General features: G+C 42.0%; 2 protein-coding genes across 12 annotated transcripts in view; both read right to left on the reverse strand.

The window, feature by feature from the left end:
• NPNT (nephronectin) overlaps positions 1-1,013 on the reverse strand; it is a 62,833-nt gene extending 61,820 nt beyond the window's left edge. For 2 of the 7 annotated variants that reach the window (XM_053403904.1, XM_053403905.1), the window contains exon 1: positions 492-1,013. In XM_053403904.1, coding sequence (XP_053259879.1) covers positions 492-562 — 71 coding nt within the window. In that variant the 5' untranslated portion in view covers positions 563-1,013. The remainder of the gene's footprint in view (positions 1-491) is intronic. The other 5 variants (XM_053403899.1, XM_053403900.1, XM_053403901.1 and 2 more) reach the window with 5 other exon arrangements.
• Positions 1,014-10,221: 9,208 nt separating this feature from the next.
• The window catches only part of GSTCD (glutathione S-transferase C-terminal domain containing), a 57,559-nt gene continuing 40,672 nt past the window's right edge, over positions 10,222-27,108 (reverse strand). For all 5 annotated transcript variants that reach the window (XM_053403912.1, XM_053403909.1, XM_053403911.1 and 2 more), the window contains 5 exons: positions 26,478-26,606; positions 23,391-23,524; positions 19,881-19,911; positions 16,028-16,097; positions 10,222-11,556 (listed from right to left, as the gene is read on the reverse strand). In XM_053403912.1, the coding sequence (XP_053259887.1) occupies positions 11,420-11,556; positions 16,028-16,097; positions 19,881-19,911; positions 23,391-23,524; positions 26,478-26,606 (501 nt within the window). In that variant the 3' untranslated portion in view covers positions 10,222-11,419. The remainder of the gene's footprint in view (positions 11,557-16,027; positions 16,098-19,880; positions 19,912-23,390; positions 23,525-26,477; positions 26,607-27,108) is intronic.

Raw genomic sequence — 27,108 nt, forward strand, 5'->3', positions numbered from 1 at the left:
CTCCCAGGCAAGTGGACTTCAGATTGCAGCCTAAATTGTGCATCAGAAGTTCCTGATTTGACTCATTCTTCCATGAAACAAGCCATCTCTCTGTGTGTCAATGCCCCATATTTGCCCCATATTAGTTACTGCATGGGGAAAAGGGGAACAAACTAACCCTCCCCCTTCCCTTATTTCTACTGATTACATTATGCTCCTGTGCCCTCTGCAGTTGGGGTTTGCAGGTGCGTCTGCCCCGTGTGTTTTTCCCGAATGCCGAGCGCGCGCCAAGCGCCAGATCTGTACCTTGCACACTCCGGAAAGAGCCCTGACCTCTCGGGCAAGCGTGGGGCGAATGTGTCACGACGAGGAGTCTCCCCGGCTGGCAAGTTGGGACCCCCAGGTCCTCCAGAGGAGCCTGAGCCCGCCCGCCGCCCTGGGTCTCTCTCGCCTCCCCATCCATCTGCCCACCCGTCGGTCCAGTGTCCAAAGTGTCCAAAGTCTGCGCTTACCTTCCGTCGAAGTCCCCTAAAGCCTCCAGGTAGAGCCAGGACAGAATGATTAACCTCAGGGATAAATCCATGGTCGGGAAGGGAAGACAGAGAGAGAGAGAGAGAAAGAGAAGGAAGGAAGGAAGGAGGAGAGTAGCCTCGTCTCGTCTCTAGTAATAGAAACGACGGCAGCAGGTTGGGGAGGGATGCGAGGCGGCGAGGGCGAAGGCGCACGGATTCCTTCTCCTCTCGGAGGCGCTCCCAGCCAAGTGCGCGCTGTAAACTGAACTCCGGGTGCCCTCGGGGCTGTTGCTAATCCTGGCTGGCGGAGGGATGGGCGGAAGAAGAGAGAGAAGTCCACGAGCAGCAGCAACAGGAGGAGGGAGCCCCCTTCTCTCTCTCTCTTGCGTCCCTGCCTTTCTCTCACTCTCTTCCTCCCTCCCTCTTCCTAAAGCGAAGGAGACGCTGCGCTCTGAAGGCGGCGCTGCCGCTCACCAACGAAAGAGGCGCACGCGAGCGCAACCTCGCCACCTTCCCTCGCGGCTCTTTCTCTTTTGGCAGCGGGGAAGAGGAGCGCAGGCTGGGAGGCGGAACTTCTTATTTGTTTCTTTTACTTATTCCCCACCCCCACCCCACCATTCATTAAATCTCTGTCCTTCCCTGCCTCTCACCAGGGAGTGATAAAGCACCTACAAACAGCCGGCAATTAAAACCATTCGAAACCATCTCCATCTATAAAAACAATTGCAGTTGCAGACTTCTCAGCACCTCAATGGAGAACTTATTCTACCAAACAGGGACCATTTTGGAACTCTGTTATCGTTTCATCGGCAGCGGCACCACTGTACGCTATGCGAGAACTCCATAAATATATTATAAAAGCAAAACAACACCTCAAAACACATTTTGAATCATAGAATCATAGAATTGTGGAGCTGGAAGGGATCCTGAGGATCATCCAGCCCAACCCCCTGCCATGCAAGAATATGCAGCTGTCCTCCAGGTCCTCCAGAAGTGACTGAACTACAACTCCCATCAGCCCCAGCCAGCATGTTCAATGGTCAGGACTAATGAGAGTTGTAGTACAGCAACACCTTGGGGGCTACAGGTTCCCCAACTCTGTTGGTATGGGAAGGAAACACAGACATTATTTTATTCATTTACACAGGTGGCACTGTGGGTTAAACCACAGAGCCTAGGGCTTGCCGATCAGAAGGTCGGCGGTTCAAATTCCTGTGACGGGGTGAGCTCCCAGTTCGAAAGCACGTCAAAGTGCAAGTAGATAAATAGGTACCGCTCCGGCGGGAAGGTAAACGGCGTTTCTGTGCGCTGCTCTGGTTCGCCAGAAGTGGCTTAGTCATGCTGGCCACATGACCTGGAAGCTGTACGCCGGCTCCCTCGGCCTATAGAGCAAGATGAGCGCCGCAACCCCAGAGTCGGCCATGACTGGACCTAATGGTCAGGGGTCCCTTTACCTTTACTTAATGTTTAATGACATCTTATTGCAGCTGAAGAGTTGCAGCACCAGCTTCTATGTGTCTACTCATAGTAAGTCTCACTGAGCTTTACTCCTACATAAGTGCAAGCAGGACTACAATATTTTATGTCGAAACAAAAATTTTAAAAAATCATTCCAGTAGCACCTTAGAGACCAAGTTAGTTAGTTATTGGTATGAGCTTTCATGTGTATGCACACTTCTCCTTGTTAGTCCAATTGCAGTCGTTAACAGTCATCAACAAGTTTACCACACCTATCAGCCAATCACCCCTTCCCACCACCCTTCTGAGTAATATCCCTTCCCACCCTCTCACTATATATAAGGGTCTGGTGACTTCTGTTTCAGTGTATCTGAAGAAGTGTGCATGCACACAAAAGCTCATACCAATAACTAACTTAGTTGGTCTCTAAGGTGCTACTGGAAGGAATTTTTTCATTTTGTTTCGACTACAGCAGACCAACGCGGCTACCTACCTGCAACTAAATCTTTTATGTGTTTGACCTTATCAGGCACCCAATGAATCCCACCTGACATTGGCTGGAAGGTGGCTGCTGCTGAGATGAGGTTCAAGACTGCAAGGAGGTCAGCTGCTAAAAAAAGCCAAAACCAATAAGCCAACTCTGCTAGGACAAAGCCCCTTGCATGAATCTAAGCAGCTTTTTGAATCCCAAACTTTGTCTTTTGAACCCCAGGCACTTGATATTGGTATCCCTTGTCCTTTTATATTGTATTGTAAAATAGGTTACAGAAATGGATGTTGTGGTATTGCAAGATACGTTTCAAGTAAGCATGGAACATGCAAACTTGCAACATCCATGGGTTTTGTTGCTGTCATTGGGTAATGGGGTTTAGAGCAGGGATCACCAACTTTTTGCATTTTGAATCTGAGAGAGTACTGGGTGTGCCAGTCACAAAATAACTAAAGGTGGTTGTTGTTGGCATAGCAGAACATTAGAGAGCCACCTCCTAAGAACCTTATGCTTACCATGGGAAGCCACCTGTGTCCTGATTCTGGAGATCACACACTGATGTTACACACACACACCACAAACAGACTGGTGCTTTTGCTGTCCAATAGCAATGGGTACCTGCAGAAATATACTAGGTGGCTCACAACATCAAGTCTTATTTCACAGAAATCCTTTAAAAGCTACCCACACATTTTGCCCTGTAATGTCCTATCTAGGAGGACTAGAGATTTGGGGTTTGTTTTTTTAAAAAAAGAATAAATAATAAAACTCAAAGTCTGGGGCACTTGCCCTGGGTCAGCAGTGAAAGCATTCACTGGAACAAGGTTGCTGACCCCTGGTTTAGAGAAAGAAGCATCTAAAGGGAAAAGAATGCAGAAATGAAGTGTTCAGCCCAATAACAAAGGGCAGATAACTCCTTGAAAAAAATGTAACTGGCTAAATTCTAGCACAGCCTTTCCATATGGGGAAGCACATGCGCATATGCATAAAGGACCATGCAGATGCTTTGTGAATAATAGTTTCCTATCATAGCCACCTACAACCCAGAGTTCTGCCCAATCTGTGCTTGGTTACCCTGTCATAAACAGGGCACAAATTTTCATGGGTGTGGTGGTGGTAGCAGTGGAGATTTTATGACTCCATCAAGGTTGGCACGTGCCAACTTATGAATTCGTAATTCAGACTTGTGCACTTTATGGTGTGTGTGTGTGTGTGTGTGTGTCAGATGCATTGGCTAACCATGTGTTTTACAACAGCTTCCACTGACCAAACCTTTTGGAGGTGGGACTGTGAAATCATGACTGCTCACACCTATGTAGTTGCAGACCGCACAACTTGGGAGAACCACTTTGTACACAACCTGTGTTGTTATGAATGTGGGTCTTCCCAATGACACATCTGTAGTCTACTCATTTGGAGCTATAGTTGGCAGCTTGCATCCCATCTACTTCTGGAATGACAAGAAGTTCTCCCTGCTTTTGGAGATCATGATCCTATTAGTGTTTGGCCCAGCCTACATGCCTTGCCTTTGAGTGGACACTGCATAGGTCCTGTGAGATGGGTGGTTGACCCTGTATATACATTCTAGTTAGAACTAATGGAAATGGGGTGAAGAAGCAGTAGGCATACAATGCTTCAAATTGCTAGATGTTGTGGGTCTATGTTTTGATGTCATGGCTGCTTTAGTTGAGATTCCTGCACTGCAGGGCGTTGGTCTTGATGACTCTCAGGGTCTCTTCCAACTCTACAATTCTATGATCACCTTCATGCCTTACTTGTGAACTTATACAGCAGGGATGCAGAATCTGCCACCTTCTAGATGTTGTTGGACTTCAGCTCTCCTCATTGCTGATAACTAGCTATGTTGGTTGGGGCTGATGGGAGTTGGGAGTCCAACATCTGGAGGGCCACAGGTTCCCTATCCATTATACAAGCAGCCAATCAGACGACATTGCTGAACTAGTTGTATGTCGTGTTGATTCAGCAAGGCAATTCATAATACTCTCATTAGTGTCCCCTATGTGTCTTATGCCAGAGTGTGTGCTTTGCTTCATCAATGCAAGAGAACAGGATCAAAGACCCTCCCTTGTGGTTGACTTTTCACCCACTGATGCATTTTAGGAAAATAAGTTGAGAGCTCTGATCCTGGATCCCCCAGATATTGGGTAGCTTGAGCTTAAATAAATTTGGTGGAGTCATCTCATCCGTCTTCATAATGCATAGTTGTGGCACTGAACATGATACCAGAATGCAAGTTAGAAGCTAATAATAAAAAGAAAGGGGGAAAATGCTTTGAAAGCCACTTACCAATCTGAAAATATATCCATGGAATGCTTTGCTAACACACCCTAAACCATGACCTCGGCTTGAACACGAGTATCATATGGAAAAAAATAAACAACCCACAAAAGCACATAGTTGAGCAGATAAAATTACAAACTGTGTGGATTGGGAAACCATGCAAGAATTTAAACACAAGCTCCAGTTGTTGATGCATTATGGCAAACAAACATAGAAAATGCCAAATAAAGAGATTCTGAAATTATGTTGCACTGTGATTCCAGCAAGTTGGGTCAGAGTGAGGCGATTCAAAGCATCACAAAGCTTGCATGTCTTGCATACTGTAAGATTTTCATCAGTTCGTTTTAGTAAATACACAACACAGAACGACTGATAAAACATGGCTTTTAGGAAAGGCTTGGGTTTTTCTAATCCCAGACAGAGAGAAATGAATCCAGGCAGAAATATGAAGGATCATGCACTCTTGGGAGGAAATACACATCGAAGGCATTGCAGCAAGCAAACAAATCAAATTCAGTGGTGAAACTGGCAAATATTCCTCTTGGCTCCTTGTTCACATGCCAAGTTGGAATGAGTTAAAGCAGGCAAAGGAAACAAGCATACCAGAGACAAAAAGTGTGGCAAGATAAAGCAAGCTGATTTCTTGCTTTGAGACAGTGAGCTGTGTCCAGGGTCTTACTGGCTGTGTGTATACACATCAGGTGGTGTCCACAGCAAATCCTCTACTTAACATTCCAATGTTAAATTGCTCTTGCATAGCACGGGTCGACTGTGACCTATCTGTAAAATATTCTACCATGTCTAATTTACCAAAGGACTTCCACTGTGCACCCGGACCTGATTTTCTACAGCCATGTTGTTCACAGCTGCTGGCTCTTCTCCAGACTTGTCACTTTTGAAATGTCATTACCAGTGCATGTGACATATCTGTCAGTCTGTTTGCTTAGCCATCTGCTTCTCTCTCTCCCTTCCACTGAGTACCTGAGCTGTGACTGTGTTGACAGGGTTCAGGGTTCCCTCCAAGAGTTGATGCCAATCTCCCAACATTTTTCCTGTTTCTGCTAGGTGGCTGCTAGGTAGGATCAAGAGCCATTTGCCTTATCACATTTCTCTTTAGATGCTGGAAAGCTTTTGGACACACCTTTGTAACTTATACACTGTTAATGGAGTAGACTTGCAGGAAAGAGGACAATACGATACATTGCTTGCTATCACCCTTGTAAAGAGGTAAAGGTAAAGGGACCCTTGACCATTAGGTCCAGTCGTGACTGACTCTGGGGTTGTGGCGCTCATCTCGCGTTATTGGCTGAGGGAGCCGGTGTACAGCTTCCGGGTCATGTGGCCAGCATGACTAAGCCGCTTCTGGCGAACCAGAGCAGCGCACGGAAACGCCGTTTACCTTCCCGCCAGAGCGGTACCTATTTATCTACTTGCACTTTGATGTGCTTTCAAACTGCTAGGTTGGCAGGAGCAGGGACCGAGCAACGGGAGCTCACCCCGTCGCAGGGATTCGAACCACCGACCTTCTGATCGGCAAGTCCTAGGCTCTGTGGTTTAACGCACAGCGCCACCCGCATCCCTACTTATCACCCTTGTACCAAACTTCAAATGTTGTTGCCTTTTCAGTTCTGATAGTACCATGCTACCAGGTTTACACATGTCCCAGATCAAGTTCCCAACTGAATTTTTCTCGGTTTGAATCTTTCTGACCACGCTACTTCCTAACTTGGGAGTTGTGATCCATTAGTTTTAGTATTTGGGAATCAGTTTTTTAAGCTGACGATACTAAATTGTTCAGGGTGGTTAAAACAAAAAGGTGTTACAAAGAGCCCCCAAAGGAGTTTTCCAAACTGAACAGACAGTAAAATGACAAACGAAATTCCATGTAAAAAAGTGTGAAGTGATGCACATTGGGGCAAAAACTTATTAATTTCAGCTATGCATTCATAGGATCTGAATTATCTTTAATTTCATTTCATATTACAAAGGCACATCCAAACATCTCCAGAAACAACAAAGTGTGTCTTCAGCCCTCAACTTCACTTTTTTAGCTTTCGCTGATATAAATTGGGGCCTTCTTATTAAGCTCCTGCTGATTGGTTGAGAAATTAAACTGATAATGCTTGTAAATTCAATACAAGCATTAATTTACATTAAGCAATTTACATTAAGCAATGTAAATTCATTGAACACAGTGGGGCCTACTTCTGAGTGAATATGCATAGGATTGAGTTGCAAGGCTTCAGTTCTATGCAATTTGGGAGTAAGCCCCAGTAAATACAGTGGAACTGAAGGAATGCCCAATAAAACTTCTAGACTTGCAAACATCCAAACAAACAAATCTGGCTTAGGGCCAGATGAGATGTTGCGTGACAGATGCAGCTATCACAACTGTCTTCCAATATTTTGCTTCCTTTTTGTAGTGAAGCCTCAGGAAGCTGCAGTCTTGAGTGAAATGGTTTGTGGGTGTGGTGAGCTCAATGGGTCCTTTTCCAAGTGTGTTGTGCTGTGTGTATTGAACTGAAAACCAACTGAAGGGAAAGGTTTAAGCAGGCTCTCTCACCATTCCTCCACTTAAGACTGTCGCTTCCTGTCCCCGCCTTTCATTTAATGATAATAAAAATAATAAATAGTTGGGAGATTGTTACTCACATCTGCCATGTGATGTCTAGTTTGGCTTTAAACCAATGACTATTTGCTCCATATTTTCACTGCCAGGTTAGTTTCCCCACTGTCACCTTATATGCAACATACGTCATAGTATGGCTTAAAACCATACTAAATAAGTGCTGCTGTGTTCCCCTCTGCCGTAGTCATCTATTAAATACAGAAACTCTTATCTCCACTTTTGCAGATAAGGGTTTGGTTATGAACAGAGTGCTATGAACATGGCTTGTTTACTATAGTTTTGATCCATTTCCTCCGATGAAACACCTCTGAGAGTGTGTAGGACATTTGATTTTGCTTATATTTATTTTGTCAATTTTACTCTGGTATACTTGGTCCAAGCAAAGGCTCCTCCAGTGGCTTACTATGTTTTTCCTTCCTCTTAAATCATACACATGGCTGGGGGCATTAAAACATGCAACATCTAAGCAAATGAAGTGGAGCAACATTGAGAATGCTAATATTTTATAACTGTAGACGGAACACTTTATCATCCAAGGATAATAGAAGCAAATTGCTTTCTTAAAAAGCAAATGTTTTGCTAATTTGCTCAAGATGCCCAGTGTGCTGGGTAAGAGCACCTTCCTGGGAAAATAATTGCTAAGTGTGAGTGCCAGGACACAGGAGCTCCAAGATTTCACTGCTCACATTTGTGCCTCCACATATTAAGGAACTAGCAACAGGGCATTCTTTGATGCTCCTTGGCCATTTCCCATATCCCTTAAAAATCTGATATTCAAAGACCCCCTTCATATTTGCATAGTTTGCAAGATCTGGTATTCAAAGAACCCTTTGTACCATCTCGCAATGCTTACAAAGAACCCATCTCGCAATGCTTACAAACGATTGTGTGAAAAATTACTTGGAAAAGTAAGGTCAGACAATTAACTAGAAGTGAAGTAATTCTAATACTAAGAGGACTCCTCTGTCCAGAAACTATGCTGCCCAAGGGGACAAACCAATAGTGCATTCTTTGCTCTGAAAACATCTACAGTGGTACCTCAGGTTAAGTACTTAATTCGTTCTGGAGGTCCATTCTTAACCTGAAACTGTTCTTAACCTGAAGCACCACTTTAGCTAATGGGGCCTCCTGCTGCCGCCGCACTGCTGGAGCACGATTTCTGTTCTCATCTTGAAGTTCTTAACCTGAGGTAATATTTCTGGGTTAGCGGAGTCTGTAACCTGAAGCGTATGTAACCTGAAGTGTATGTAACCCGAGGTACCACTACCAGATAACTTGATCATTAATATTCTTTTCATGGGTTGATCAGTCCTATATCCAGCAGGATAACAAATTTAAACACAACAATAATGTGCATTTACCGTATTTTTCGTCCCATAGGACGCACCTAGTTTTTTGGAGGGGAAATAAAGGACAAAAAAATTTTTCCCCTTTATTTCCCACCCAAAACCAGGTCGGGGAAACCGAACCAGGTTGAGGAACAGCGGGATGGCGGCGCTGCGCCTCCCTGCTGTCCCCTGAGCTTGTGGGGCTGGCCAATGTCTGCCCGGCGCGAGGGGCGCTCTGCTTCAGGGCGCCTCTCACGCCGGGCGGCAGGCTGCTATCCGCAGCGAGGGGAGCCCTGCGGGGAACTCCTGCAGGGCTCCCCACGCTGCGGATGTCTCCCACAGCGCCGGACGCTCTGCTTTCAGCGCGCCCGGTGCTCCGGGAAGCAGGCTGCGGATGTCTTCCTGAAGCCTGGAGAGCGAGAGGGGTCGGTGCGCACCGACCCCTCTCGCTCTCCAAGCTTCAGCGAAAGCCTGCATTCGCCCCATAGGACGCACCCAGATTTCGCCTTCATTTTTGGAGGGGAAAAAGTGCGTCCTATAGGGCGAAAAATACGGTATATCTCAGAAACACAACAGTGAATTGAAAATTGCTGAGATTAAAGACAGCAAGCACAACAGAAACCTGGTAGGAAGTAACATGCTGAAATGTTATAGCAACAGCAGCCACCATCTTCTGTGCATTACTAAAAACTGTGCAAAAAGAAGAAGCAAAATATCAGATCTCATTAGATGGTGAGAAGTTCTTAAAACGAAGTGTGATTTCTATGGGCTTGTTTAATAAATTTAAGAAAATGCATACAGGTGTTGCCTTTATGTTCCTTGCCTATATACAAAAAAGCAACAGATGAATCATTCACAAATAAATACTTCTACTGCACAACCACAGCACTGCTTATTTATTAATTTATTTCATAAAATTTATGCACCACTTGATTGTAAAAAACACACATCTGAAAGTGGTTTACAAAAAAGTAAAGCAATAAAAATCAAGAAAAATTTACAACCATACTTAAAAGATACAAAAGTTAAAATACTAAAACAGATTAAAATTACCTCAGCTAAGCATCTGGGTAAAAGGTAAAGGTAAAGGGACCCCTGACCATTAGGTCCACTCGTGACCGACTCTGGGGTTGCGGCGCTCATCTCGCTTTATTGGCTGAGGGAGCCGGCATACAGCTTCCAGGTCATGTGGCCAGCATGTCTAAGCCGCTTCTGGCGAATCAGAGCAGCACACGGAAACGCCGTTTACCTTCCCGCCGGAGCGGTACCTATTTATCTACTTGCACTTTGACCTGCATTCGAACTGCTAGGTTGGCAGGAGCAGGGACCGAGCAACGGGAGCTCACCCCATCGCGGGGATTCGAACCGCCGACCTTCTAATCAGCAAGTCCTAGGCTCTGTGGTTTAACCCACAGCGCCACCCGTGTCCCCAAGCATCTGGGTAGGCTTGTCTAAACAAGAATGTTTTTAGTAGGCACCAAAGAGAGCACAGTGAAACTGTGGTATCCATAGGCAGGGTATCAATAGGCAGGGAGTTCCAAATTGTAGGTGCTTCCAAATGCAGAATGGGCTTGGAAGGAGCTGTGGCAATGGAAATGGAAAATGAAAAGACAAAAGGAAACTATAAAGCTCAACCAAGGATTGTGCTCCTTAATGAGTTCAACAGTTAATTAAGTCGGAGAAAGTTCTCTAAATTGCTGTTGAGGCAAGTCGGCATAAGATCATGAGAAGAACCTGTTGGCTCAGGTCCATCACGTCCAGTATTCTTTTCTCAGAAGCATACTGTCTCTATGAGCAAAGCCACAATGGGCAGTAACCAATAACAAGACTTATCCTCCATGAATTTGTCTAATCTTCTTTTAAAACCATCCAAGTTGGTGGCCATTACTGCCCCTTGTGGGAGTGAATTGTCCACACTTCTGCTTGTCCTGTGCCTAGAAAGCAGGTGTTTGAGTGGTCCAAGCATTCCGCCCCCCTTGCCCCACTCATTTCCCAAGGAAAACCCACTCTTTAGCTCTAAATCGGAGCAAACATCAATCCAGAGAAAACCTGAATTGCCGTTTGCTCCAACTGAAAGCTAGAGTGGTTTTTTCCAGGTGAAAGCAGCGAAACTAGAAGAATTGTGGATAAGCCCCAAGTGCTGCATGAAAAACTACTTTCTTTTGTCTGTTCTGAATCTTCCAACATTCTAACTCATTAGTGTCTCCCAGTGTTATGGGAGAAGAAAAACCTTTATTGTCCACATTCTTAGCATGGTTGCAGAATAAGCATGTTACTAGATTTTAATGATGAGAGTTGAGTTCTGTAGTTGGGTACCCTTGTTAGTATAGTCAAAGTCTGAGTACAAAAATACTTGCAAAATCTGTTTTCGAACATGCAAGATCTATCTTCATAGAAAGGAAATGAAATCACCTTGCCAGTGATGAAGCTTTTTTTAAAAAAAATCTTTATTGGTATTGCTGTGGGGGCAGATGGACATTTTGGGATATTCCTGCTCTGAGAACCAGCTGTCATTTAATCACACATTTCAAGGAGGATTTAGGAAGCTTTGCAAGCAGCCCCACTGCCAACCCCTTTCCTCTCTGCTTCCTTATTTTGGAGACAATGGATTCAAGATGTGCACTGTCTGCTTCACAGCTGCAGTTTGTATCTCCAAAATGTTACTGGACTTTGATCACAAGGAGTGATTATTAATTGAAATTGATCAGAAAAGTCCTTTGAACTAAATTGGGACACCCACTATCAAGTTGTTCTTTGGGGAACATGTCTCTGGTTCCATTGATATCACTTGCGCAGAGTAGTTGCATTTTTCCACTCCCCAAGCCCGGTCCAGATCCACCAGTCCCATGCAGTGTTTACCTAGAAATAAGAACAAATAACATATACACTTTCTCATAATTATTGTAATACTACAAATGCAAATGTATATTTCAGCATCAACACACACTGATGAAAACGGGTATCCTAGCATCAATTGTAACAATAGTGAATATGATCATTTCGGTATCTATCATTAACAGCAGTGGTGCCAGTATATATTTTGCAGTGTCTCAGACCTTTGTTTTGCTTATTAATGCAACTTGGGATAATTTCCTAATCTGGTTATTTCTAATACAGCTGAAATGTCTCTTTATAGCAGGTGTAGGGAACATTTGGCCCTCCTTATTTTGAGGAACATCACCTTGCCAACAAAGGTCCGTATAGTAAAAGCTATGGTGTTCCCAGTAGTGATGTATAGAAGTGAGAGCTGGACCATAAAGAAGGTTGATCGCCAAAGAATTGATGCTTTTGAATGATGGTGCTGGAGGAGACGCTTGAGAGTCCCATGGACTACGAGAAGATCAAACCTATCCATTCTTAAGGAAATCAGCCCTGAGTGTTCACTGGAAGGACAGATCCTGAAGCTGAGACTCCAATGTTTTGGCCACCTCATGAGAAGAGAAGACTCCTTGGAAAAGACCCTGATGTTGGGAAAGATGGCGGGCACAAGGAGAAGGGGACGACAGAGGATGAGATGGTTGGACAGTGTTCTCGAAGCTACCAGCATGAGTTTGACCAAACTGCGGGAGGCAGTGGAAGACAGGAGTGCCTGGCGTGCTCTGGTCCATGGGGTCATGAAGAATCAGACATGACTAAACAACTAAACAACAACAAATGTTGAGGAACGACAACTCTCATCATTCATGGACATTGGCCATGCCTACTGGGGTTTATGGGAGTTGTAGTTCAGCCACTTCTAGAGGGCCAAAGGTTCCCCCCACCTGTTTTATAATATTTAGAGTAGAAAGATATGTAACCAAGTGAGACGGACTAAGGGCTGATGTTTGCATACTAAGTTACGATAAATGAAAGATGTGTGGCTCAGTGTTAGAAGACATGCAGAAGTCCATGGATTCATCCCTGGCATTACCAGTTAAAAATGACTTCTGGCTGAAACACAACTGATGCTAGCCAGGGTGGACAATATTGACTAGAGCACTCATATTTAATTGCAAGAACGTTTTGTAATATTGTTACTAATTAATATTCTTGCTGATAATCTGCACTGTTGCTGTTGTTGAACATTTGACTATTTTAAAACATTTTAAAATTTTATTTTTATATTTTAAAATAATACATTGTTAACATTTAACTCCAGAATGTTGAATACAATATGGGCAAAATATCCCATTATATTATGGATAAAATAAGCATGTTGAGTTACTGAAGAACTCTGAAATACGAAAGAAAAAAATAAATATGCCACCTCCCTTAAAATAATAGAATTGAATTTTTAAATGTCCTGATTCTGCATTTGTTTAAAGTGGACTTGTTACACATAACAGCATATATCTGCAACTTCTTATGTAGGTAGATTGTACTATCTTAACATCTAATACTGGAATCCTATACACACTTGCTTGGGAGTAAGCCCCATTGAATTCAGCAAGCAGAAACACACTGGATTGTGCTGCAAGTTATTTTTACATGATTACTGGTAAGGAATGAGTAGCGGTGCAGTGGTAGAAAAGATATTTTTGTTGTATTGTTTTGTATTGTTTCATTTTGGGTTGAATTTTATTATTTCAGTCACAGACCAGTTCCAGACCACATACAATATCAAGGAAGTCATAGAACACGATAGGGATACATTTGAATTTGCAGTTAGGTATAACAGGACAATACAGATACAGCAACAGTTAAAAATACATAAATTAAAACTTAGTCACTAACATATAAGCTAAAATTATTATTTAAAACCTTAATCATTACGATAGCACAGCTTGTTCCCTAAGTTTTATGGCAATCACACACAATTTGGCTACTCTTAATGTGATCTCAGGATCCTCATTTTGGGTTGGAACTTTAATTCAAAAACAATCATCTTTATAATAAACGAAGCAATGGTGGTGGTGACCATTTTAACTATGCAACCCTGTGTGTCTTTTTCAGAAAGAAGCACCATTGAATTCAATGAGGTTTACTCCCAAGTAAGCATGCTCAAAATTGCAAGCTAAATAGTACACCTTATGTAGAATCTCACTATCTGATTCTGCCTCTAACAGAGCATGTGGTTAGTGCTGATCTGATCTGACCTTTACCCTAGTCATTTGAAAACAAAACTTAATCCTCACCAACCACACGCCCATTAGCAAGTTTAAAAGGTGAAGAAAGATGACTGAAATGGAAGAGATTCTTTTAATGGAGCGAATAAGCCTGATGTCAAGTATATCTTCAGAAGAAACAAGGAGAAGAACAAAAATGCCAGTGAGAGATCATTTTTGTGGTTCACAAATGTCTGCTCTACCTACTTTATCTTTGAAAGGGGGGGGGTAGAAGTACTATAGTGTCACAACATCAAATTTACCTGAAATGCTGAGTTGACACTGTGATTCATTTACAGCCATCCACTCCACCCTTCAAGTGATACATTTCCTTCCCACATCACCAAAGGGCTGGAAGAAATGCCCACTCCCATTTGGTGGAGTGGCACCTCTTGAACTCACAGCTGTGACCTTGTCAGCATGTTTTCCTTTCCAGATACAGGAGTGGCTTTAAAGTTTTGCCAGTTTTTGTGAAAAAATAGGTAAGATTATCTCAAGTCCTCAATGCTTCCTGTTGTACTCTTAGCAGCCACAGAAATGTTTACACCAGGGGTCAGCAAACTTTTTCAGCAGGGTCCACTGTCCCTCAGACCTTGGGGGGGGGCAGGACTATATTTTTTTGGGGGGAAGAAAGAATTCCTATGCCCTACAAATAACCCAGAGATGCATTTTAAATAAAAGCACACATTCTACTCATGTGAAAACAACAGGCAGGTCCCACAAATAAGCCAGAGATGCAATTTAAATAAAAGGATACGTTCTACTCATGTAAAAACATGCTGATTCCCGGACTGTCTGCGGGCCGGATTTAGAAGGCGATTGGGCCAGATCCAGCCCCCGGGCCTTAGTTTGCCTACCCATGGTTTAGATGCATAAACATTGTTTCTTCTTACTGCCTGTTGTACATTCGGAGTGAATTTTGTATCCAAAACATGCAACAGTATCAAACCCCGTTTTGTTTCTTTATCCCAAATACCTTGTCTTTATTATTTGAAAATCAATGCTCCATTTACGAGCCAAGAAAGATCCCAGAGTAGCTTGCAAGAAAACATAACTCTAATATAAAAAACACTAACAAATTAGAAGAACTGATTAAAAAGGCAGAGAAGCCATTGAGTCTAAGAAAACAGCATAAAAACAAAAGGATCTAAAGTGCCCGACCATGTTTTTAAAAGACCTTTATCTGGTGCTGAAAATAAAAGAGCTTTGGCATCAAGTAAAACTCCCAGGGGAATCTCTAGAATATCAGCTCACCCTATGCAAACCAATCTTACATATTCTGAAGACATTTGAACAGCTGTAAAAGAGAAACACAAGCTCAAAGCTTCTTTGGGCATATGGAACTAGCTATGCAGTTGTGTGGATCCCAGCCAGCTACTCTTCCTCTGTTTTAAAAGGTTCCACTAGATCTATTGCCATCCTTTGCAAATGCGTCCTTGTTACTGTCCTTTTTTTGGCAAGAGGTACACTTTCATAAAAAGGGAGAAAACTTTCATAAAAGCCACCACCCTTTTCAGATTCTATTTATTTTGTTTCAAATACAGTGGTACCTCGGTTTACGAACTTAATCCTTTCTGGAAGTCTGTTCTTAAACCAAAACCGTTCTTAAACTGAGGCGTGCTTTCCCTAATGAGGCATCCTGCTGCCAATGCCCTTCCACCGTTTGGATTTCGTTCTTAGACCGAGGTAAAGTTCTCAAACCAGGACACTATTTCTAGTTTTGCGGAGTTTGTAAACCAAATCGTTCTTCAACCGGACTGTTCTTAAACCGAGGTACCACTGTATTTCTATCATGCTTTTTAAAGTTCCCCAGACTAGGGCTGATAGAATACTGGGCTTGCCTAAGGCCATTTATTTAGTTCATGGCTGATGTGAGATTTGAATGGGTGATTTTCTAGCTCTTGCACTATAGTAACTCCCTTGCACTGTTACTAGCTCCCAATGGCATCAGAGAGAACATTAGCATGTTTCTCAAATTCTATCATCTCCTTTATTGGACTGTAAGTAACAGATGAATGTTCACTGTATCACTGTGTGATACTTTCAACCCCAGATTTAAACTGAGCTTCAACAAAGAAAACTATTTCACCGTATCTCTAAAGACACCTCCCTGTGTGTTCTGAGAAACCAGCACTTTCATTCCTTGTTGATAAGCATGCCACGGCAACCCATATATAGTAAGCTAAGCACATCACCAAGTAGAGTGTATGTAATCTACACAACAGCTGCTCTATGGAAAAGCGTACCTATTTGCCTGCGTTCAGGGGGAAGCTGGACAGCTGTCTGATCAGCAAATCGGCAAAGAATCATGTGCTCCTAGAATAGAAAAAACAGAGAGAGATCAATATTGCCAGCTTCTTCCACTACATTATTCCAAACTAGCTACCATACTGGGAGACTGTGTACATCTGAAGCCACCAATATTGACTGGAGTTGCCTGTTTTGCTATGCAATATTATTCAGAGCAGGTCCTTCTGGCATGACATCAGTTTTGGAAACCAATGAAAGGGATGCTAGTAGAGGGTATAAATTGAAGCATTCTCCAATTAGCCTAAGATGGCCTGGTATGACCTGTGTGGACTCTTTCAACACTGTAGTTAGATCCTTAAGCATCTATATCACGTCTGACCCGTGGAAACTTTGTACCATGCAGCTTCACCAACACAGGCAAGATGGGAAACAGGCAAAGAAAGTACTTCTTCATGCAGCACATAGTTAAACTATGAAATTCACTTCCATTAACTGTAGTGGTGGTCAACAACTTGGACACTCTGGTGGAGGATAAGGCTTTGAGCCATGATGGCTATGTTCTGTCTGTCTGTGCCTCTGAACACCAACAAGCGAGGAGAGACTTCTGTTCTGCTTGCAAGCTTCCCATAGGCATCTGGTCAGTCTCTATGAGATAAGGATGCTGGACTAGATGAGTCTTTAGCTTAATCCAGTAAGGATCATATTATGTTCCCAGTGTTTTGCTACTGCAACACCAGACTCACAACACTGCAGTGCCCAAAGAGCTCTTGTACCCAGGCCTTTTTGTTTTCCTTTGTACAGCAAATCATAGAATTAGGCTACAAAATCTATCAGTCCCACCTGGTGAACCACAATTAGGTTACGCTGATCACATCTTATGACCCACAGCGACATGGTTTATAAGATACTTTTACACACACTAGAACTTAGAGGTGATTGTGCTTTTGACGGGGGGGGGGAGTGCAAAAGGAAAGAAAAATGCCATAACAGTGCTTTGGCTGACAGCTGCACTAGTTTGGACAGCTGCAATTTCAAGTGCCAAGTCACAGCAATCAGAACCATTTCAGAGCTGTATATTTTGACAGAGCTATTTGTAATGTTAGATGGAGATAAGTATGTGAGAACACAAAACACTTTTGGAAGGAATTTAGGTAATACCATTTACAAACGACAAATCCTCCCATTCTGCTTTTTAAAAACAACAGGGATTTTAATTTCGCAGGATTTCTTGAATTTTTAGGTTTCCAAATTACAGTTGGATATTACACTCTTTGTTTTTGTTATGTAATAATTGTCCTGATGAAATATTTGTATTGCATTTTTAACCCCAACTTTCTATAAGAAATGCCTAAGATGGCTAAAATCCAATTAAATAAATTAAGAAGGAAACAGGAATGTTGAAAATATGTAGAGTTATCAGGATTTAAAAATAAAATAGTCTTTTTGTTTAACAGAGAATATTTTTAGAAACTGTGGGAAGGGTGCTATTCCTGTACCTTGACAAAACAACACCAAAAAGGTATTTGGGATAGCACAGAGCGCAAGATATGCAATATTCAGCTTCAGGAGAGGGAAAAGTGGAGAAATGGCAGGCAAGGTATGGGTTAAGCATCCTCTCATATGCGCCATTGCTTGTCCAATCAAAATCACCCTGGCCAAATTCTTTTTCCTTTAAAGGCTGTTTCCCATTATGTGCCCTAATAGGTTTCAAACTGAATAGTCAGTTTCAAACTGAAATGTGTGTATACTATTTCCCATGAGAAAAGAGAACTTGCTACAAATTGTTCTAAAAAGTCAGCAGTGAGTTGAGTCTTCACGGTGGGATGCCACAGTTGCCATTTTGAATAGGGTGGGTGGGAATCATCAAGTCTCTATAATAACGCTTCGGTTTTACTTGACACTAATCCTTGAATTTCCCAGCAAAAGGAAACAGAAAATTAAGATGAACTATGGAGACAGTGACACAGTGTCTAGCCACCACATTCCAACTTTTGGCAACACATCAGTAACTGAAAATATATCAATCCAATATGCAAAGTTGTATATTATATAAAGCCTACAGAACCAAAAATTATAAATTTATACACTGAACTGAGATACCATCTGGTCTAGATGCATGTAAATAATACAATACTGATTTTAGAGGGGCTTCTTAGCACAAGTTTTCTTCTTTAAAAAAATCAACTGATACAAATTTATTAAAACAATATGCTTCTTAGAACCTGTGGAGATTTCATATCTGTTATGTTCTATTTAAAAGGTTGCATTAATTTTTCTCATAAAATACAGTCTTTTCAAAATTTATGTGAAGGTTGGAAATGTAATGCAATGGAAAATGTATCAACTATTATTTTCCAGTGAACTATGTGATGGTTTTAAACAAAGTTAAAGATGCATATACTCAGTTCCAGATTTATGTATGAGCTAAACAAGCTATAGCTTAGGGCCCCACTCTCTTGGGGGCCCCCCAAAAATGTAAAGAAAAAAATAACTGGATGTACATTTCCAAAATATAAGATAAAAAACAAATAAAATAAAACCTACATACAGCATCAGTGTTTTGTGTTGTGTAGGCTCCTATTTGTTATGTGCTAATGGCTTTAGATACCTATTAGGTTCATAAATGACCATATAGCACATATTCAACACAAAAAAGTGACAATTGGTTGTTGACAAAGGACAGCTGGACATATAAAGGTCCCCATTACCTTCAGTAGCTTAGGGCCTCATCAAAAACTGCCTGCATATACTATAAATAATATTTAAGTTATTTTTCAAATGAATATGTCATATTTTCTAGCCAAATAGGGCATTAAAGTAAAATACGGTTTTCAACAAGCCAGAAAGAAGGCAGAACATAGCTCTTTATGTATTCTTAGAAAGACCTCAAAGCATATCTGTGTGAGCTGAAACATACATGGTTATCTTCTACATTTTGGAGCAAGTTTCAATGGAAAGAAACATTCCACACATGAAGCGCTTGCTTCTGCTGAAATGAATGGAACATTCATTGTGAGTGATGAGCTTCATCTATGTGTCCACAACAAATTGGCAGGAATTATTATGAAAATTTATTTTTACTTATTTTATTTAAACTCTTTGTTTCTGTAACTATGTCACTAGGCTTACTTGTGCCAAAAGCAATTCAGCCGCCCATCTTATGAAAATGTGGTTATTAGTTCACATGCTGTTCACTACGAAAACTACATCTCAAATACAATTGGGAGAAAAATAAAGCAATTTCAAGCCATCACTGTCCAAATTGAATCTGGATAGAAGAAAATCAAATGAAAAGGGGAAATAGCAGCCATAAAGAAGGAAAACGGTTAAAAAATGGGAAACTGGCATAAAAATGCACACAAAAGCCTTCAGGCCTATCCAAAATATTCAGTGGAGCAGACTAGGAAGAAAGTACTCCTAGAAGGCTCAACAGGTTCTTGACATCTATGTATATTTGATGGATGAATATGGTTCTTTTATAGTGAAACAATTCAGTTGTTTTATCATTGTTCTTTTCATGGTTTTATGTTTTAACTAATAAATAGTTGTTTAAATTTTTTTTAATGATCTTGTCATCTACTTTTAGAAATTATTGAAAATAAAAAATGAGATATAAACTAAACTACACACAGAAATGTATTCCATACTGTATTTACGAAATGTCTTTTTCCTGCACTAAAAGAAAAAAGAGGAAGGAACACATGGAATGCAATGGTGAAGTTTCCGTATGCTGATGTGTTTTTAACCCTATCATTAAAAGAGAATTACCCATTCCACTCAAACCCTACGGAAAGACACAGAAAAGGGCACAGAAAGAAATTCTAAACCACAGCTTCACCTTTTGCATACCTTATAGGATAACACTTCCTTGAACTGATGGCTGAAATAGAAAAGAAGATGGATTTGATCACCATGAGAAACGACAATTTTAAAATAGATGCAGTCTTTAAGGCATATGGCTGAATTTTAAACAAATACTTGGGTGGGTTGTTATCTGGAAGTTGAACAAGATCCAGAAGCAGACACTACTGAGAGTTTCTGTTCTTTTTTAGTAAATGTCTATAATGTGCCAAGTTTTATCACTTACAGACATTTATCATTTAAGATATTTTAAGTGCTAAACAAATGCATAGGGCTGTATCATGTCACTGCTACTGACTCACTGAAAGCAAGCATCTGACTTTTAATATACTGTATTTTTCGCTCTATAACACGCACCTGACCATAACACGCACATCGTTTTTAGAGGAGTAAAACAAGGGGAAAAAATTCTGAATGAAACAGTGGATGTATCATTTTTTGTGCCTCATGCTGTGGCCACAGACATGTGATCTGATGGTGAGCTTGGGGTAGCCCAATGCAAAAATCCTGAGGATCCATGTGGATCCATGCTTTGTAACCACATTTTTGCTCCACTGCAGCCCCAGGCAACAGTGGGTGTGTGATTTGTTTGGTGCAGGCTGCAGCCATGGACATGCTATGTGATCTGATGGTGAATTTGGGGTGACCCAATGCAAAGATCCTGAGGATCCATGTGGATCCATGCTTTGTAACCACGTTTTTGCACCACTGCAGCCCCAGGCAACAGTGGGTGTGTGATTTGTTTGGTGCAGGCTGCAGCCATGGACATGCTATGTGATCTGATGGTGAATTTGGGGTGACCCAATGCAAAGATCCTGTGGATCCATGCTTTGTAACCACGTTTTTGCACCACTGCAGCCCCAGGCAACAGTGGGTGTGTGATTTGTTTGGTGCAGGCTGCAGCCATGGACATGCTATGTGATCTGATGGTGAATTTGGGGTGACCCAATGCAAAGATCCTGAGGATCCATGTGGATCCATGCTTTGTAACCACGTTTTTGCACCACTGCAGCCCCAGGCAACAGTGGGTGTGTGATTTGTTTGGTGCAGGCTGCAGCCATGGACATGCTATGTGATCTGATGGTGAATTTGGGGTGACCCAATGCAAAGATCCTGAGGATCCATGTGGATCCATGCTTTGTAACCACGTTTTTGCACCAGTGTGCAGAGAAGCAGCTGGCTAAGAATGCAGGAGAGGGGTATAACGGGAGGGAGGAAAGGAAGGCAAAAGTCCCCCCCACACACCCAAGCCAGCCCCCCCTCTCTCCCACCTCCATGTTTTCCCTAAAATGCTTCCCTGGACGCAGCACTACCGGAGGACGGAGATCCTTTCCTTTCCCCTCTGCTTGCCTGGAGGGGAGGGGATTTGCCTGCTCTTTGTTCCGTTTGAGCAAACAGCAACCGAAACAGAAGAGAGTGGGCAGTAAGACCCTGAGGCAGAATGCAGGAAAGCAGCCGCTTCCTCTCTCACGGAGCTCCCTCCTCCCTTCTCCCTGACGCGTGCGATTGGATTTTTGTCTGATTTTTCCTCTGCGCTTGGGAGGGTCGGCTCCAGGGACCCCCCCACATTCGCTCAATAACACGCACAGACATTTCCCCTTACTTTTTAGGAGAAAAAATCTGCGTGTTATAGAGAGAAAAGTACGGTATTTATCCTACATAGGGCTGATGATGGATTCAATCAGTCTGCATTGGTTGGGATTATACCCTTTTTAGAATCAGGTTTGCAACTCGGGAGTACTTTTGAACATAATAGCATTGCTCCTAAACTAGTCAGATGGTGGCTGTAGCCAGGTTTGCTGCACATGTTGGTGGGCCCGGTGCACTTGTTCCTAGAGAAAGATGGTTGTGCCACAGCTACATCCACATGAACTGGTTCTACATAGGGCTATCTTTGAAACTGCACAGAGAAAAATGTAGCAGATAAAAGGTTTCTTTGCAGATTGTCTACCACTGGTGTTGTACCAACTACTGAGAACTGTTATAATAAAGAATGAAACAGAGGCATGCAGTTTAATTTCCTTCTCTGCACAATATTGTGTACTCCAGTGAATCACAAAAGTCAATAGATTACAACTGGAAAGTGAAAGGACTGTTTTCAATCCAATAAAAATAATATGACTGTATGAAAAGGTATATGATCAGGCACTCAGAATTCTTGCACCTGAAGCACTACTTGACTTCTACTATGTTCTGTGGTCCATTCATAGGTGCATCACAGCTGCAATCCTGACTGAGCCCCACTGAGACTTATTTCTGAGAAAGCATCATGGGATTTGCATTGCAGAAGTTTCTTATTTTATAGTTCCAGTTACAGAAAGGTAGCCGTGTTGGTCTGCCATACTCAAAACAAACAAACAAACAAATTTCTTTCCAGTAGCACCTTAAAGACCAACTAAGTTAGTTCTTGGTATGAGCTTTCGTGTGCATGCACACTTCTTCAGATACACTTCAGATTCAGTGTATCTGAAGAAGTGTGCATGCACACGAAAGCTCATACCAAGAACTAACTTAGTTGGTCTTTAAGGTGCTACTGGAAAGAAACTTATTTTATAGATCAACGACTTTATTTAAAAGAACCAAGGTTTACAACTGTGGGTGTAATAAATGTTAAAAATAATGTGTGCATGGATGATTAGGCGAGGCTAATTAAGCCTCTGAACAAAACGATAAACATAATGTGATGCAAGCATACTGAGAGAGATCTTTATTGCAGGCATGTATTATGTATTTTTTATAGCTGCTACTAACTTCCATTTCAGAAATGTCACTGGTAATTTGCAGAACAGTTAGAAATGTATCTTTACAGCTAGAATTATGAAGTCATAGCTCTAGGTGACACATTCAGCCATTGTGACAATGAGCAGGATGTAACTCATCTTTGGGACTACCTGTTCCCCTTAAACAGAGGCAACACAACAAACCTATTATTCTCATGTCTTCTTCTAAATATCTGAGCCTAAGGTGGAGCTTCACATCACTTGACATCTGTCTTCTAGCACTTTAAGTAAGGTGTTAAAAATAAAGGTATTGTTGGACTTGGGTATTTTTCTTGTTCTGTGGGACCAACACATTTACTACCTATGCAATCCTTTGCAAGTTTTCTCAAAAGTAAACTCCAGTGGGTGGTATCCAACAAAGTAGTTTGCTAGCACAAGGACTTTGGGCTGCAATGAAGCTCCCTATCCCACTCTTCTGCCTGTGTGTTGCCTACACCACCTACATCTGTTTTGGATTTCCCCCCAACCCTCTGGAGCAGATCTGAGGAGGGCACAGCGGTGCATGGCGAGAGGAGAAGGAGGGGAAGTTTCATTGTGCAAGCAGATTTATTTATTTTTTGCACTAGCAGAAGCACTTTTGGGAATACCACCCACTAAGCTCAACAGAGCTTACTCACTAGTAAGTTTGTATAGAACTGTGGGCCTTTGTAGTCAATGCCATACATGTCAACCCAGGTTCCTCTCCACACATACACACTGATGTCAACAAACCACTGACCTTTGTGGAAATGCAAACTTGGCTGTGTTCTGAATGAAGCCATAACAACATGGAGAGATAACAAACGCTGCATGAGCTTTGACACAGCGTTCAATCACCATGTCTGTTGCCACACCACAAGCATGCAGTGCTACCTGTGAAAGTAAAACAATGGAATTTAATGATAACTGTGCATTCAGTTACTATTCAGCCATTTCTGGATGGCTGAATTATTGCAACATCAAAGAAAGAGAGCAATCTGTTGCAAAATCAATCTCTTTTTAGCCAGATAATACAGCATCCATTATTTTCTTTGCTTACGTTGAGACAAAATGTAGCTAGCTCAATAAAATATATTCACATTTGGCACTAGATATAAAATACAATACTAATCCAAAACGAACTAGTGCAACAGCATTATAAAGTTAAAATCTGGCACGATACATAAAGGTCTCAACCCAACGTTTTTTGACAGTTCTAATCACCATATAGGGCCAGATGCCATTTCTTTTCCAGATAAGAACAAAAATTGCAGGCCTCAGATATTAATCAAACAATGCGTTAAAATTGCCTAGAAAGGTTCATAGGTAAAGGAATGTTCCAGTATTACTTATGCATTTCATTCATAGAGCTCCAAAATGAATCATGGCTGATTATGCTGAACATGGAGATAGCTGAAATTTGACAGTGTTCTGGCATAGGTTTCAAAACAAACTGAAATGCTTCCTGCCAGGTCTACTCTCAGTCACCTGAGATGACAGCTTCAGCCACAGATAGTTCTACAAGCATGATAACTACATAGTGCTTAAAAAATGTTTGGGTTTGGTTGATGAACTGAAGATACTGTGGTTGTTGTTTTTTTAAAGACTAGTTGAGAGTCTAGACTCTGCAGCACTGCTATGACAGATTACAGATTACATTGCAAGAAAATATTTAAGTAAATATTTCATCCTTGGCAATATTCAAATTATGCATACAGCAGCAATAATTATTTCAACACCCCACGCCCAAAGTCATTTCCGGCTCAGATATGACTGTATAATGAAGGTGTTCAGCTGATATGGGTCATGCACCTTTTTAACACCATCTGCTGATAAGAACAACTAAATTTATAAGCATCCCCTCTCTGATTCTACATTTGGTTTGTGTGGCACCTCATCCAATCCAGATTTGTGTTTTTAATTCCCATCTTTTATGTCACAGTTCTCTCTGTCCTAACTGCACTATCATTTCGTTTTCTCTTAGGCTGTTCAGTAGAGCTTACTTGTGAGCTTACTTCTGAGTAGACATATATAGGATTGCAGTGATAGCTCTTTTTCACATTGGCTAATTCTTTGGGCCAGAGGATGCTTAATGCAGCCCAGCGCTTAAGTATGTGATTTCCTCTCCTTTTAGCTCCTCCCTTCATCGTCTAGTCTAGTCTAGTCTTTCCCCGACAGTCTTGTCTGTGGGCTAATATTTAACAGTTTGAACTTAGCCAAGATCTGAAACCAAACAGACCACGAATGTGGAAGAAACCATGGCCCTTCAAATATTGCTGGAGTACAACTCCCATCATCCCTGAACATTGGTCATGCTGTCTGGGGCTGATGGTCATTGGAGTTCAACAACACCTGGAGGCTTAAGGGATCCTCATCTCTGCCATAGATGTTCTCAATGCGTAACAGGAGTAACTCAGAAGGAAGTCCCACTGAGTTCAATAGGGAGGGGAAACTCAGGCCTGAGGGCCAAATGTGGCACTCTAGGCCTCTGTTTGGTTCTTGGGACTCTCCCAAGCCGCTCTCTCTCTAGGCCACCCCCTTCACTGGCTTTGCTTCATATGCCCCTTGAGTGTTTTTGCCTGGCTGGAATTTGCCCTTGAACTCTGACCATGACTCTTGCTTGCCTGGATAGAGGCTAGAGCAGGCATAGGCAAATTCGGCCCTCAAGATGTTCTGGGACTACAACTCCCATGATCCCTAGCTAACAGGACCAGTGGTCAGGGATGATGGGAACTGTAGTCCCAAAAAATCTGGAGGGCCGAGTTTGCCTATGCCTGGGCTAGAGAGTAGGGTGTGGGTGGGTGGGTGGGTGTGTTGAAAGGTAACATTTACAGTGGTACCTCTGGTTGCGAACAGGATCCATTCTGGAGGCCCGTTTGCAATGTGAAAAGCCCGCAACCTGAAGCGCAGTATCTGCGCAGGTGTGCAGTGCAATTTGGCACTTGTGTGCATGCGCAAAGCATGATTTAGCACTACTGCGCATGCAGGAGTGGCGAAACCCAGAAGTAACCCTTTCCAGTACTTCTGGGTCGCCGCGGGACACAACCTGAAAAACGTAACATGAAGCAAATGTAACATGAGGTATGACTGTACATTCATTGTTCTACCCACTTTTGCTTCAGGCCCTGCCCATCTTTGGCATGTGACCCTAGGAGGCTGCCAAGAAGGAAACACCACCCTTGCACTGGAAAAAGTTTCTCTCCACTATATTACAGCCCTAAGCATGTTCAAGGACCAGACTGCCTTATGTCTGCATCATCTCAGTATCTTCTTGCCTCCTTGTGTATCAACTGAACTTGTATCAACTATTCCTGTCACTATACTATTAAGAAATCATCTCTACTGACATTTCATACTTCTTCGTGTTGAATAATGTAATAATTATTGGAAGCTGACATTTCACAGAGCTAATTATGTTCTGGTTTTAAACGCACTCTTCCCAGAGCTAACTTCAATGCTCCATTATTACTATTTGCTTGCAATAAGATAAAATAAAATCCTCCTGCCTCCTCTTTGCCATGCCACCATTTCAGTACTGCACTAATTAACTTCAGTTGTTTTCTGAACTTGTGTGTTCATTTGGCCTTATAAGGTAGCATGGAGGACACTTGAATTCCTTATTTTGTGCACAGCACAACCGTTGGGAATCAACAAATTAGCAATAGCTCAAAACTCTAACTTCTGATTTCCCGTTAACACAAGTTTATACAATAGCAGGGTTTATAGAAAAATAAGTTGAGGTTACATAATATTGATATGTTATAAGCGATAAGACAATATATGAAGACAGTATTTTCTTTTTAACATTACATAACAGCAAAGTCTGAATATTTTCAAAATCACTTACCCCTATATTAAAATTTCCTTTAAAATAGTCCATATTTGCTTGGATGAACCAAATGTTGTCTAATCCTAGCACACTGCTTCTTTCTTCAGCACGTGTCAGTGACAACTCTTTATTTTCTACCAATATGATCTATATTTTACACAAAATAACAATTAGTTATGGTAAACTTTTTGGTGAAATAAAAATTGTTGCAATAGCATGTTGAAGCACTTGCCGGGGCAGGGGCAGGCGAGAGAGCTGTATTCTGAAACAGAAATGTATCTGTCCAGTCATTAATAACAGCAGACTTCACTTGACTCTATCCTTTAATCAAACCAGACTATGCAGGATTTTGTGCGTGCCAAGCAAACTTAGAATCATAAAATCATAGAGTTGGAAGAGACCACAAGGGCCATCGAGTCCAACCCCCTGCCAAGCAGGAAACACCATTTCTTCACTGCTTTCTTAGTGAAAGATTGTACGGCCTGCTTTCAAAGCATAACGCAAAGTACCTCCATGTTGCTAACCTATCGGAGGGGCTTCCAAGCCTGACATTGATGCAGCAACACATCTATGACTGCTGCTGCCCCAGTGAAAGGGACAGTCTGGTTCTGCCAATAGAGATTCAGCAGGCAACACTTGTGTGCCAACT

Source organism: Podarcis raffonei, chromosome 9, assembly GCF_027172205.1.
Source record: "Podarcis raffonei isolate rPodRaf1 chromosome 9, rPodRaf1.pri, whole genome shotgun sequence".
Classification (NCBI taxonomy): domain Eukaryota; kingdom Metazoa; phylum Chordata; class Lepidosauria; order Squamata; family Lacertidae; genus Podarcis; species Podarcis raffonei.